This window comes from Macrobrachium rosenbergii, chromosome 3 (assembly GCF_040412425.1).
Source record: "Macrobrachium rosenbergii isolate ZJJX-2024 chromosome 3, ASM4041242v1, whole genome shotgun sequence".
NCBI lineage: Eukaryota > Metazoa > Arthropoda > Malacostraca > Decapoda > Palaemonidae > Macrobrachium > Macrobrachium rosenbergii.
This window is the reverse complement of record NC_089743.1, coordinates 69,563,106-69,577,264: the sequence shown is the minus strand read 5'-3', so window position 1 is coordinate 69,577,264 and position 14,159 is coordinate 69,563,106. Positions and strand designations below refer to the sequence as shown.

Here is a 14,159-nt window from a genome sequence, read left to right as displayed (position 1 = left end):
TCTAATGGAAAGCCTAACATAAACCAATTATTTTATAATAGAGTCTAGGCCAATTACTTTATAATGGAGTGTCATAACACTCAAGAATTACTTTTAAAAACAAAACTATTATCGGCGGCTCACTAGTAGTTTATAGCTGGAAAACAATTCATAAATTGCCAAAGTTATGGCCTAATGAAAATGCATAATATTCAATTTACTTTTATAATGGAATGTCATAACATCCAAGTTTAAGGCAAATCTATTATTGGTGCTGCCAGAAGCCTAACCGGTAAACAAACCATCAATGCAAATGGCGTTATTTACCGGTGGCTCGATGATGACTGAATCAACGTAAAAGAAAATAAGAAAAAACTCATCCTGAAAGATTTCAGCTTGAAGGGCTACAATATACATGTTCTGATGGTTGATATAAGGAATCCTCCATCGGAATCCGGTAAAATAACTGGAAAATAATGAAAAAAGCTACAGCCAGACCAGGTCTTGTCACCACGGATGGCAGGAAACGAATGAGAATTGTTTGCTAGGTCGTTCCAGTACAGTATTCCGTTAGTGGGATGGTCTGATCACTTACACAAACTATATTGAAGCGCTACTAGTGAAATTTTGAATCTAAGCTGCTGTTTAAGTGGAAACTATAGCTATTTACTTACTGGGTAAGTTACTTATATAAAACTGGAGGGTATTTGGGATGGCTTCAATGTATCTCTTAAAATTAGGGGCAGTTCAAAGTGAATTACTAACATGCAAGTTATAAGCAGAAAATCTGGAAAATTTATTCTATTAAACCTACACTTTATGCAATAATAAGCCTACATGGTAATTAAATATATACATCAGAACAAATAATTGTTTACAAAAGTACTTTTTAAACACTTGTTAATAAAAAGTGATTTCGGTCCTAGGCTAAGTTGAACATGACATTCTGAATTTATTCATTTGTTGTCTTTCATTCTTATACTGCATACAATTATTCAGCTTTAAAATGAAACAGTAGCTAGTATGTAACACAGTAAATTTACAGCACCTGTAACTCTGTGTTCGTAAATGGTAAGCCAAAATGATGTTTCACCACAGGTAAGTTTTTGATCCCAAAGAAATCTCAAAGGGTTAATAACCACAATACCTCAATATATCACTAAAGACTGCTTTCTGAAAATCTATTATCCCTACATGATAACTGGGAAATACCTTCACTTCTAAATTTCTAAATCTGCAAAACAATAAACTGCAATCCTTCTTATACAATACAGGCAGTCCCCAGTTATCAGTGGGGGGTTCCATTCTGAGGGTGTGATGTATCGCTGCTAAATGAATATCGGCGATTTTCAGGGCTTATCGGCACCGAAAAGTGCTGATTTTCAGTTATCAGCGCCTCTGTTAGGTATGTATTGGAGTCAATACCCAATTATCAGCACCGATAAGCAGAAATCTGAGATTTTCGGTGTCGAAAATTGCTGATTTTCATCACTAGACAAGTGCCATTAAACCGGATCGCCGTTAACCGGGGACTGCCTGTATAATAATTTAATGTGTAACTCTATGACTTACATTTGATTGAGCTGAGTGATGTAACTTAAAAACTGGTCATAGGTAAGTGTTGTAGTGGTAGCAATGTCATAATCAGCACCAGCATGTTTCATCAGCTGATTATGAAGAGACTCTAGGTTCTCCCGCAGTGGGTTGCCTGTGCTGCTTCCGTGTCCCATCCTGTTGATGTAATAAATGCAAATTAGTGGGACTTTTAATCCAGAAACAGTGAACTTTTGGTACAATCTGTTGGTCAGTTTCTGAATTTAGGCACTTAAACCCAGAAATACATGTCATCTCAGCTCATAACTTTTCCAGAAAACTAGGCCAAGCACTAAGACTATCTGATCTATGAAGTATAAACCTTGAATTGCTAAAACTTATTTATGGAGGACTGAAGGCAAGCTAAGAGGAAATAGCAAAGCCAAGGTACCAGAGCCCTTAAAATAAGACAATAAGAATTAAAGTAGAGGCAGTCCCAAGTTATCGGCGGGGTTCCGTTCCCGAGAGCGTGAAGATAACCGAAAATCAGCAATAATAGCACTGATTCCTGGTTATCGGTGCCAATAACCGGTGATCAGCGCCGCCAATAACTGGCAATCAGCACCAATAACCGGTTATCAGCGCCAATAACCGGTTATCAGCGACGATAACCAGGAATCTGTGTCAAAAATCCGGTTATCGTCGTTGCTAGACAAGCGCTGTAAAACCAGATCGCCGATAACCAGGGACTGCCTGTAAAGGAAGCTGATAAAGAATAGCTTGAGAAAGGATAGGATAGAAGGTGCCCTTCCTTAACCCAGGGATGGGCTAAATATATATTAATCGTGCCCCCCAAGACCAGGCAAACTTTAAGGTTGGCCAGTTTAAGAAAAAAACACATCAACGGAAAGAGGAAGATATGCAAATGTACATGGTGTAAGAGAAAAAATTCTGAAAATTTTCCCTACCTACCACGGGAAGTTGAAAGTGACTATTTACAACCCTGTGTGAGACCTCTTTTGCAAGACACTCGTAAAAATATGCTAATTTTACCAAGTTATACAAGTTTTTTCTAATAATTTATTTCATTTTATTTTGTAAAATTATAATTACAGATCATACAATACCATAACAGATAAGAACTAAAATCAGTAGTAAACTCTGAGCACTGTATATTTGTTGTAAAATATTTACAAGATTCACTGGGATGGGGAGATGCAGTAACTATTGTGAGGTACTGTATACATGTTTTTTCTAATATTTCTTTGCAAAATTACAATTATAGCGGACATACTATCATAAAAGATAAGAATTGAAACCAACAGCAATCCTTGGATATATTCACCAGCAAATCAGTAAAAAGACATCATGGGATAGAGAGGGGCAATACATTCCCCGATCAAGTCTCAAGGCAGACTGATCCCCCTCATTCCTGTGCTGAGCTACTAGTTTCCATAAGTCATTTATTGACCATTGAAGTGATATGAACATCTTTCCCACTAAATTCATCCAAATCATGACGCGTAATTTTAACACTCATATGAGTTAGTCCGTCCATCTCTCAAAAACTGTTATGGATACTCATATAATGATGCCAGTCCATTAAGAGTTAATTGTCAGACACACAATGCCAATAATATACAATGTGGGATACGTTAGTAACATACATCAGTTAGCTTCCTTGAGTGGGCAAATGAACCAGGCAATAAAATATTGTAGGGTGATTGAAATCTTTAAGAAACATTGGAATTTATTATAAAAAAAATGCAACACCAACAAATACAAAATGAGAAAGACTTTGCCATGGCAGAACACAACAATGTGATATGAAGGACTCTGTTGCCAGAAAGATTAAGGATGTAGTTCGGTTAAGAATGTCAAGACTTCAGGTAGTAACTTACAAGATTAGCTGATGCCATGGCTACAATGGTTGCTAGTTAACAGTACTTTCATAATGTCATGGAAAACAAGAGCTATTTCCACCTGTGTATGAGTGAACTTATTTTGAGTGACATTAAGAACAAAAGATAGATTAAGTGATAGAAAAGTAATTTGAGAGGGAAACAATTAGAAAGATTGATTTTCATGAGAACAGAACTTATTTGAAAAGATTATTACATATACATTTAAAATAAATAAGTATTGTGTTGAAGGCATGAACAAAATTAGTTTAAAAATCCAATTTGATACAGTTTTTGTCACAAGTCCATGATTTACACCAACAACCACATTCAAAGGTAAGTGTTGGGGTAGGTCATGCATTATTTCTGCCACATGGAGGACTTTTTCTTGAACTCCTTCCATATCAGCTTTTACTACATCAGGAACCTGAGGATTCTCTTTTCATTTTTCTGCTCAGTTATTTCTGATATCTAATGATGTGCTAAAACAACCTTCACAGTTCTGCAGCTCACTGCACCGTGATGATAATGTGCAAGCATTTTCTTTTCTACAGATACACCAACTTATGGCAACACTGAATTACAACAGATTTGATCTTATGGTACTTTTTCAGCACTGTAACTTGATGTTGCATTAAGTTACGGCGTATGGCACTAACGGCAAGAATATGCATCAAGTTAACAGCACCGTAAGCGCTGGAACTTGATGCAACATCAGGTTACAGTGCCATAACGGCGAAGCACCGACTTACGGTAGAAATCAACTTATAGCTCAGAGCTGGAACTGATCCCCCACCGTAAGTCAATGACCTACTTATCCATTTTATTCTACTTTGTCTTGGCCATGTTTTGCTAATAAATTTCCAAGATGGGTTATATATCTAAATATAAATAAAATGCCATGAACACGCTCTGTGACTAATTGCTTTAAACTTCATTAAAGACAAAATGTTTGTCTGTTTGTAAACCAATGCTCAGTTAGCATCGCTCTAAACAACCTAGAGCTGTTTCTAGTTAATGAAGGACATAGTTTTTGCAGTACAGCTAGGAATATGAGCAAGTAAACTTTCTATCAGTACTTTTCCTTGATTTCCAAACTGTGCTTTATTACCTCCCCAGCTGTAACTATGAGTAACAGAATTATGCAAGACACACCTGTCATTGTCATTATACATTGGTTTATGAAACCACCGAGCTACATTTCCCAATCATTTCAGGGTTTCCCCAAAGGACCTGTTCTTAAATGAGAGGTGAAAACTGGAGCAAAGTAAAACCCCAGAAGCTTGACAGCTAGGTATGGAGACAAAGAAAAATGGGTGAAGAGTAAAAGGTGGAGATCAATAAAGTTGCAGCAAAAGACACTTTAGAGCCTTTGCAACATCTCAAGTTATCGGACCTCTCCTTAAACTTTTGTACTGTACTTATCAGCTGCACTATTATAATGATTTTTTTAGTATAATTCCTTGAAAGGGAATGTTAAGAGTTAAGTTGAGTTTAGTTTAGGCTTGAAACAATGATGAATTACTGCTACCTTTGGGATAACTTTAAAATTTTCATGTGTAGGCTATAACATGCGATTTATGTTACTCATTAAAAAGCCAGACTGGCCAAAGCATCTGATTATGGGCTACGTGCCATCTACAGTGTGGCATGTAAAGCACACTGTAAGTGGTACCCCAAGGAAGAATTGTTTAGAGAATTCCCCAGAGAGATACTTTTGATCACCCCAAACCTCAACAGGGATCTCCTCATGAAGGAGGAAGCTACTCACATCCATACTTGAACAACAAGAATTTCTTTAATAGGCTGTTCACTGGTAAAAGAGAAACATTTTTGGTTTTGACAAACTGTATCCCAATCTCAGGAAACCACTTGACAAGTCCAACTGAATAACAAAAAGAACAATTTTTCATATTGGGGAGCATGTGAGACATGTTATACTAAGATGAAGTTTCTCCTCGTATCAAGCTATGCATTGGTGACAACAGCCATAATGTGGATTGTTCTCAGCACTGCAATCTTTAAGTGCTGTATAACACAGTTTGAAGATTTGTATTTTTATATATACACACATATAAATCCTAACTTTTAAACTGGAGCAATCCTGACATTAGACAGAAACAACTGTTGAAGCCTGGTAATAAGGTGGTTTACTGGTGGCAAGTGGGAGAGCAGCAGGCACCACCCATCACTTTTTTTTAGTAATTGGGACTATGAAGGGCTGACTGGCGTGGGATTATGATCAAAGGCTCTTGTTTGTATATCTATGGAAAATACAAATTTTCTCATAAATATATGTTCCTATGAGAATATAAACTATCACTTTTATATAAGAGATTTCCTCCTAAGGTGGGATGATTGTCTCACTGAGTCAATTGATGCTATTACAAAATATGAGGTTGGGGCCCTCTATCACATCCCTCAAGTCAGCACTAATAGTGAATGGCTGGAGTGACAGCTAACACTCATCCATAACTGTCAGATTGTTGGTCAAGTATGTGAATAAGGGAAGGCTGACTCCAGCAACTTTAAATAAAGCTTGGCACAAGGATGCAGAGGCTGCTAGGGCCCTGTGCCAGAGTCGAACCATACCCTGGGAAATGTTCAGGGAAATCCTGTTTTTCATGTAAAGAGAACAGGAAAATAAAAGATATTAGGTAATCCCGCATCATCATTTTGGGAATAATAGCACACTACTCGAAGCCCTCCCCATTCAAGAAGGGGATGGAAGATCACATCCTTGGACTTGAGTCTACGGACAGGTGCTCTGAAGTGCAACTCTCCTCCACCCACCATGAATCAGGCTGTTCACACCTGGAAAGGGCATAAAGAATGGGAAAAAACCTGCCATCCAAGGCATTTTTTCACCAACCTAAACCCATGTAACTTGGGCAGCATGCAAACTTATCCAAAAGGAGCCAGTGCTCTAGGAAAGAAGTGGCAGAGGCACAGAGACCTGATACAAGCACAAGGGGAGACACACCAAAGAGAAAATTCATTTGAAAACTGTAGGCTTGAGAAATTATGACAGAGCATTCAATTTTGAAGTTGAGCCAGTGTAGCTAACATGAGAGCTTGGATTCTTATGCCTAACCAAAGACTGTTGGATGAAATCTATTTCTTTCAAAGAGGAATGGAGTAAGATTATCCTGAAGGTCATGGAGTTGTCATGTACTAGTGCTGACTGCAAGGCAAGAATGCTAACTGGGAAGATGGATCTTTCATAAAGGAACCTTCAAAGATGTGAGATGACCCCTGAAGTAATTACAGTGTCCTTCAGTGGGAAGTGAGAGAGGTAGGGTTCAGCGCGTGAGCACTTCCTTCCTGTGGGTAGCAGGGAAAGAGAACAAATCACAGGGATGTTAAGAGGTAATGATAATGTTGTTCCTCAGTGACTCCCTCTTGAAAATCTTAGGGGAAATTTTTGGTAATGGAGTCCTTAATTTGAGAGTACACAATTCACTTCCCTGGACTCCATACTGAAAATCCTCCTAAAGGCTGACAATAAGTAAAGACCAGTCTCAGACTGATCATTAACAAAATCTGTAAAGAAGAGAGAAGAACAAAGGCCATGTATGCTCGAAAAGAAGGATGAAAGCCTAATAATAAGCAGCATCAGTTATGAAAGGAGTTTATTTGGGAAAGAACTCTGCCTTACTCAATTCTCATTGTTTCTGTCTTCTTCTGTGGTCCTTACCTTATCTTCTTTATCGACCTGCTTTACAAGTCAAGGTTTGCAAGGCAGGATGAAGGCATGGGTAGCAACCCTAAATCCTAAAGATGCTCAATTAGTGATGGAGTCATTTTGATTATGCTTCATAAGCTAAGCATGAAAGTTGTCAAAGGCACTATGCTCTTGAGAAAGAGTAAGTCCAAGAACAAGCACACCTTGAGGGCGTAGGAACATATTAAAGCTGATACCACGAAAAGGCACTGTTGGAAAACCTCCTGAACTGTGCTGTGTTCTTGAGAGAGAGAGAGAGAGAGAGAACCTCTAAGATTTAGACAAGAGCTCTCACAGGGCTGGCTCAAAGGATTTATCTTTATTAATAATAAAGTTTAGATTTATTAAACTACAACTTTTTAAAATGTTATAATTGGGTTTACTGAAAATGGAGATAGACAAAATTCTTTAACTGATTTGTTTCCAAAACTTGACATTGACTGGGATTGTATTTTCTCATTCACACAAAAAAAGTTTAATCACTATTGTTACTTTAGAGTCTGTATTTATATGGTTTGGATCATGAGGTATTCATCAAGTATCCAAGGGTCAAATGAACCAAGATTAGTTGGGTTTCCTTCATTTTGATATGACAAATTCTATGTTCCAACATTGGGCATGGCTAGTTTTAATTTGTTACTACCTGGTTCATTATTCCAAATATCCTGCCGTTTACTGATCATAAGTTTTAGAGATGTTATATAATAACTAATAGGATTATCTGGATGCCATCTTGGCACAGTAGTTGCAGCTTTAGCTGGTTTATCGCCTTCATCTCCTTTAATGCCAACATGGGCAGGAACCTAGTGCATTTCTACATTTTAACCATCTATAAATGATTTGTCAAATGAAAATTCAATTTGTTGTGCAAGGGTATTTTTTTTTAATTACAATGCTGGAGGGCTCCTACACTGCTTCTAGAGTTAATGAAAATTGCAAATTCTTGTGATGGCATATTTAATAATTCTAATGACAGATTCTAATGCACATAACTCTGCTACCAAAACAGAACCATTGCTAGACAAATAAAATTGGTATGTTTTGTAAGGTGATATGGCTGCAAATCTCATGACTGATGAACATTTGGACAAATCAGTGTATATTACATTACTTAAAGTGAACTTCTGTACTATAAATTTTCTAATGCACATTGTTAAACATGTTCTGAAGTACTGTACAGTTTTTAAATAAATACCTTGAAGTGTGTGCAAGCCAGTAAATTATGCAAAATCCACGATTGAACTGTATATCTGACATCCATAGTCTACAATATGCTACATCTATAGTTTGGACTAGAGATAACAGATACTTGGTACAGAAATGTCATGGTTGGTCTGTCAGCTCTCCAGTTTGTGAGACAATTTTTTAAAAATAAAATTTAATATATTTCTGCAACTGGATCTCATAAGGGCTACGTAGGCTTCCCAGTCAAAGTATGTGCGTTAAAGATGAAGTCTAAGCATTTTGCTGTTTGACTTACAAGTATGTGATGATCTCCAATCTTTATGTTTTTATAAAACAACTGCTGCAGTCTTTTCTATGCAGAACTGAAAACCTACTAATGAGGCCCATGTGTCTACTTATATTGCCATTACTGATGATATTCGGCATGTTTTATGTTTGATGTTGTGTAGTATATAACAAAATCATACAAGTGAATATTATTTTTCATTCCAAAAGGCAGTCAACTATTTTTGTCATTTATCGCTAGTGTAAAGAGCATACTACTAAGAACACTTCATTTTAAAACTATTTTCAATTGGGGAAAGGTTTTGAAAGACTATCATCAATTTGCATCTGAAAGGTATGATCTTTCATATTAACAATGAAAATTATCAAGTGACTGCATATTCATAGGTTTTTTATATATAAAAAAGAAATAGCTATTGTTATTTGTTTGTCTTCCAAATCCTCTACATATGTGACCTTCCAGATAGGACAGTGAATCTATAGTAGATCTACTGATCTGTGATCCGAATCGAGTAGGCGTCACTAACTTTTAAATAGGTATGTGTCATATGACCAACTCCTTAAGGATACTGGACTGTAATTATTTACATTACTTGGTTTTTTTCCCACTGTTTTGAGACAAATAATTACAAAATTGTAAAATGTATCACTTAGCTAATGTTGATAGATTTTTCTTTATTGCAAAAGAACTGTTGACTCTCCCAAGAGCAGATCTATTTTAATTTGAAAGGGCATGACCTAATTCTTCTATATGAAATTTTCTATTGCAATAAATACCTCCTGTCATTTCAAAATTTAGTGAGTTTCATTCATATACAGTCGACACCCAGTATTCGTGGGGGATGCACACCACTACCTCCTGCGAATAGCTATAATCCACGAATACTTAAAACCCCTCTAAAAACGCTTATAACTGCCCATTTTGATAGTTCAAAACACCGCTTATACCTTAATATTTTAATAGTTTTATCATAAAAAGTGCATTGTCACAGAAATATGAAAATGAATCTGGGGGCCCACGGTACAGTTTTTATTTTACATAAATATTCATCTAGGTTTTTGCTAATGCTTGTTTGAAAAATTTTCTCTTGATATGTTACTTGTTTCTTAGGGGTTAAAAATCATTGTTTTAATTTTTAATTAACATGTCTTGGTGCTCTGACAAATGTTCCATTTATTTTCCTGAGTCTTTCCTTACTTTTTGTATAGTTGAATCACTGGATATATCTGATACAAGGAAAGGAAGACTGGCCATGTGAAGACTCGGTAACGCAAACCACGATGGGAATGATTAATCATTTCCATAAGTACAAGATCCCTGCTTGGAAAGCAAGATTCATTCCTGATAGGGAGTTGGAAGAGTGATGAGCAGCTCTGAAAGTGACCCAACACACCCATCTGCTTCAAAAACAATATTGCTCGACAGGACACCAAGCAATGGCCGTGTCAGATACCTGTGAAGACTTTGCTTGGTACCTGACACAGGCATTCAAACCTAAATACAGACATACTCTTATAGTTGTGAATTAGGCCTAATCAACAAAATAAACTTCGCATACATGAGGTTCACAAGCACATGGGTGAAATTTCTTGAAAATAAAAATGTACACCTATGCCTTATGAGGTTGTTTCATTTAAATAGGCAATAGCTTTCATCCAACAGTAACCCATATATTGTGGAAGATATATGGTGTCAGCCACAGGATTGTCATTATTGTGAAAGATCAAGTTTACTAAGACCAAAAATCCACAGTTGGGTCTTGATAAGGTATACAGTATAACATTTTCTAGAACCTAGTAGTTTTTTACTACCTGAGCTGTGACTGAAGAAGTCTACCAGTTATGCTGTCAAAATCTACTGTATATTTGGAAGAAAAATAGGTCTCATAAGACATAATTGTGGATTTCTACTCTTAATATACTTCAACTTAACCTAATACAATAATAACTATACTATGACCAACATATAAAAGTGCATGGAGAATGACAAAAACTGTGCAAAATTAAATCCATAAATTCCTCACACTAATGTTCCTTTGCACTAACAGTACACCCCTTCACCTAGGCACACCTAAACAACAAATGGCTAGGTTTCCATTCATCTTCATAACTGAAAAATCACAAGTCATGCAGCTTATATGATCAACAGTAAGCTGAAACATCTAATCTCTTCCTCAACCACACAGTCATGATCATAAAAATGTTACAAAGGGCAAAGCTCAAACACATTTGTTAACTATCCATCACTTACATGTCTTACCCCTTCCTGACAATATGTCTGAGATATCAAGCTAAAATATTGTGGTAGCAAATACTTCTCTCCTTTGACAATGATGACAATGTGATTAATGGCTTTATTTGTCCAGATGACAGTAGATGCAGTTCTGGCCACTTTGTTAGCATCGTCATATGCTTTAATAGCCTAGATGGGACACTGTTACAGAGTGGCTGAATTAGATAATAATGTGTCAGTAATTAATAAGATAGCAGACACTTTTTTGTGCACTGAATCCCAATGATCTGAATACTCAATAGAAGGAAAATATGCCAGATTATTTTTTTTTTTGGAGGGATGCTCCACTTACAATAATGAAGAGGCCATGATGCTGTACAATAATTTTCAAACAAGAAGTTCCCCTCTGTTCAACAGACAACTATTTGTAACCTATTCTGCAAGCTCAAGCAAATCATCTCCTTCCATCTCTTTCATCAATACCACTTTCAGCCTACAACCACACCAAGCTGAACTAACTGTCAAGCAAGCTGCTTTTTTGGGAAACTTTAAAAGAAACAATATACAGTATATACATTCTTCACATTTCTGTTAATCTGACAACCATACAATTCTTAACAAACCCATCTAATTTACTCTTTACTGAACAGTTTCTGTTGAGGATTATGGCATCCAGAAGATATTAATAGTTCTAAAAGCTTATCCAAAGGAGAATAACTGAGTATCAAATGGATATTTATAATGTACTTGTGTACTTCTACAAAGAACCAATACTGTAATAATGAATGACCGTCGGGAAGAAGTTCAATGCATCTTTTAGGGAGCTACTATATTATTTCCTTAAGCATATTCCTGAATGAAGACATGTTAGTGAATTCATATGTAACATCAACTTGAACACTTTTACATCTTTTTTCTTCATGGGGTTAAACATGGAACTCATAAGGATACACACTTTAAACTACTTGGAAATGATGCCAAGTTCTCGTTACAAGAGTAACATCTGATAAAAGTATCACTTACTGGTTGAAGGAAAATAAGAAATGAATGTGACTAAAAATCAAATTACTTAAACATTGGGCATAAATTCGTGAAAATAAGGCAAAAATTACCCTATTTTCTGTTGATGAATACACATGATTAAGTGTCAAGATACCAATGACACTGGAACTAACCAGATCACAACCATAATTAGAGCAAATGCAATCCATGCATATATGTCAACCTAATATACAAGGTAAAACTGTAATAAAAAATATAATGAAGCACTGACTGGCAGAACTCAAAAAATGAATGACTGTAAGAGCAAATTATAAGGGGCTATGCCTAAAGCATTCCACGCGGGTCAAACAACATGAAATGAATCGTGTGGTGCAATTGCTTGAAAGTGGACAAAGGTGAGAGAGTCAGAGCATTATTAAGAGGGTAAATGAAATTCTTAATTGCTAGAAACTATATTATGTGGGTTTGGTTCTAGAAATGAATCACTTAGTTTTAAAGGATAGACCAAATTTCAAGATGCACACTCTTTACATCAAGTTTTTTTTTACTCTAAAGCAAAAGAGTTAGACATGCACTGCTAAAATTCAAAAGCGAATAAATCAAAGGGTAAAGGCTTCACTACAAGAACAAGAGGAGTTGTTATACTTAAGAACTCCAAAGAAATTAATTACAACCTTACCTTATATAATATAGGATGAGAAGTTCCTTTATAAATGTGTCCTGTCAGTCAATTAACAGAACTGATTTCATGATTTTTTCACAAAAAGCACTTCTTAAAGGGCACAAAGGTCATACCATAGAACTGGTGGCTATTTTATCAATGTTAACTGATCAGTCTGTTGTTGTTGTTTCACTGGACTAATATTGTATTGGCTATACAGATGCACAAATACTTCCAATCTTTTACACAAACACATTTAGAATGTCTACAGAACTAATAAAGCTACTTTGCATGTAAGAAGTATTCAATCGACTAGATCTAAATCCTGAGGCTCTTCGTGCTCCTGGACTAACTGAGATAACTTGGCAGCCAATGCTGAACTAAAACTCTCCCGGTACATGGGGCTTATTGTGTCTAGCAGGGCATATGGTGTTTCATAATATGCATCAGATGGTTCACTGTTGTCATCATACTTGGAACCCACAATTCTGAAAAATACAAGGACAAATATAGAATTTCAAAACCTTAACATAATTTCAATTGCAGAAGCCTATCCAAAATAAAAATTTTTTTCCTCCAATAAACCAGGAGACAACAGATATGTCCCCCCAATAAACTATGGTCTGTGAAAAGATACATCACCAAAACAAAAAGTCATATTGCAAATGGAACTCTTCAGATTCTACAATGTATGACTTGAACTATTAATCTGCAGTACTCAATTATTACTATAGAAAAATAAGTATGTAAATATTCTAAATAGTACCATACATCTTTTTAACCTACTAATCTATTACAGTACTTCATAATAGCCTAAATCTGCAGTAGCACAGACTCTAGACATGTCCCAAAAGATGACTTCCAGCTTCTACCTGTCTAAGTATCTGGGTCCCTCAACAACCCTACCAGCTGAAATGGTCAATAACTGCACAGTGAGAACTAGCTGCAATTACGAGAGGTAAAGAAGTGGGTAATCTTTCATAAAGTATAATTTGTATGTGAAAAAATTAATTATAATTTTTAAAAATTGCATACACTTCCTGATATTCCAATTACCTTAAGATACCCTGGGCAGCTATTTAGGTAGGATGACTTTGGTTTCCATTAGTTATGTATGGGAAAACATCAGAACTTCATGATGATTTGCTTTTTGCTATAGATACAAAGCTGAAGCTTGGCAACATAGTTGCTGGTGGCAGGCAGGTAAGTGGTGGGGATGAATGCAAGAAAGGTTAGAGATGAGACTACAAAAAAAGACTTCAGGTTTGTATATTTATGAAAAAAGCACACAACTTGAATCTAAAATTTGTTCCTATGGGGATTTCAACCTTTCCTATGGTGATTCCCTCCTTTTGTCTCCAAGAATAAGACTGACACCGTTCTGATGGAACTGGACCCCGAGGTTAAGACTTCTACCACATCCTCAAAAAGAAAATGAATGGAAAGCCTTTCACCACCCATGAATGCCCTGATGGAAGACAGGGAATAACTCGGAAGGTTGACAGGGAAGGAGGACGGAGGAGGAAGGGAATGAAAAGGAATCCGATAACCCACCCTCAGAACCCATACTACCCAATCCTCTGGCCCTCATTCCTTCCAGATTCGCCAGAAAGGCGCGAGACAACCTCCCACCGGAACAATCCTGAGACATAGAAG

The 14,159-nt window shown here is 36.4% G+C and overlaps 1 protein-coding gene across 3 annotated transcripts in view; it reads right to left on the bottom strand.

The window, feature by feature from the left end:
* The window catches only part of LOC136825244 (RING finger protein 141-like), a 68,601-nt gene that overhangs the window by 42,012 nt on the left and 12,430 nt on the right, over positions 1 to 14,159 (bottom strand). For all 3 annotated transcript variants that reach the window (XM_067081305.1, XM_067081294.1, XM_067081285.1), the window contains exons 2-3: positions 12,522 to 12,991; positions 1,552 to 1,710 (exon numbers count right to left, since the gene is read on the bottom strand). In XM_067081305.1, the coding sequence (XP_066937406.1) occupies positions 1,552 to 1,709 (158 nt within the window). In that variant the 5' untranslated portion in view covers position 1,710; positions 12,522 to 12,991. The remainder of the gene's footprint in view (positions 1 to 1,551; positions 1,711 to 12,521; positions 12,992 to 14,159) is intronic.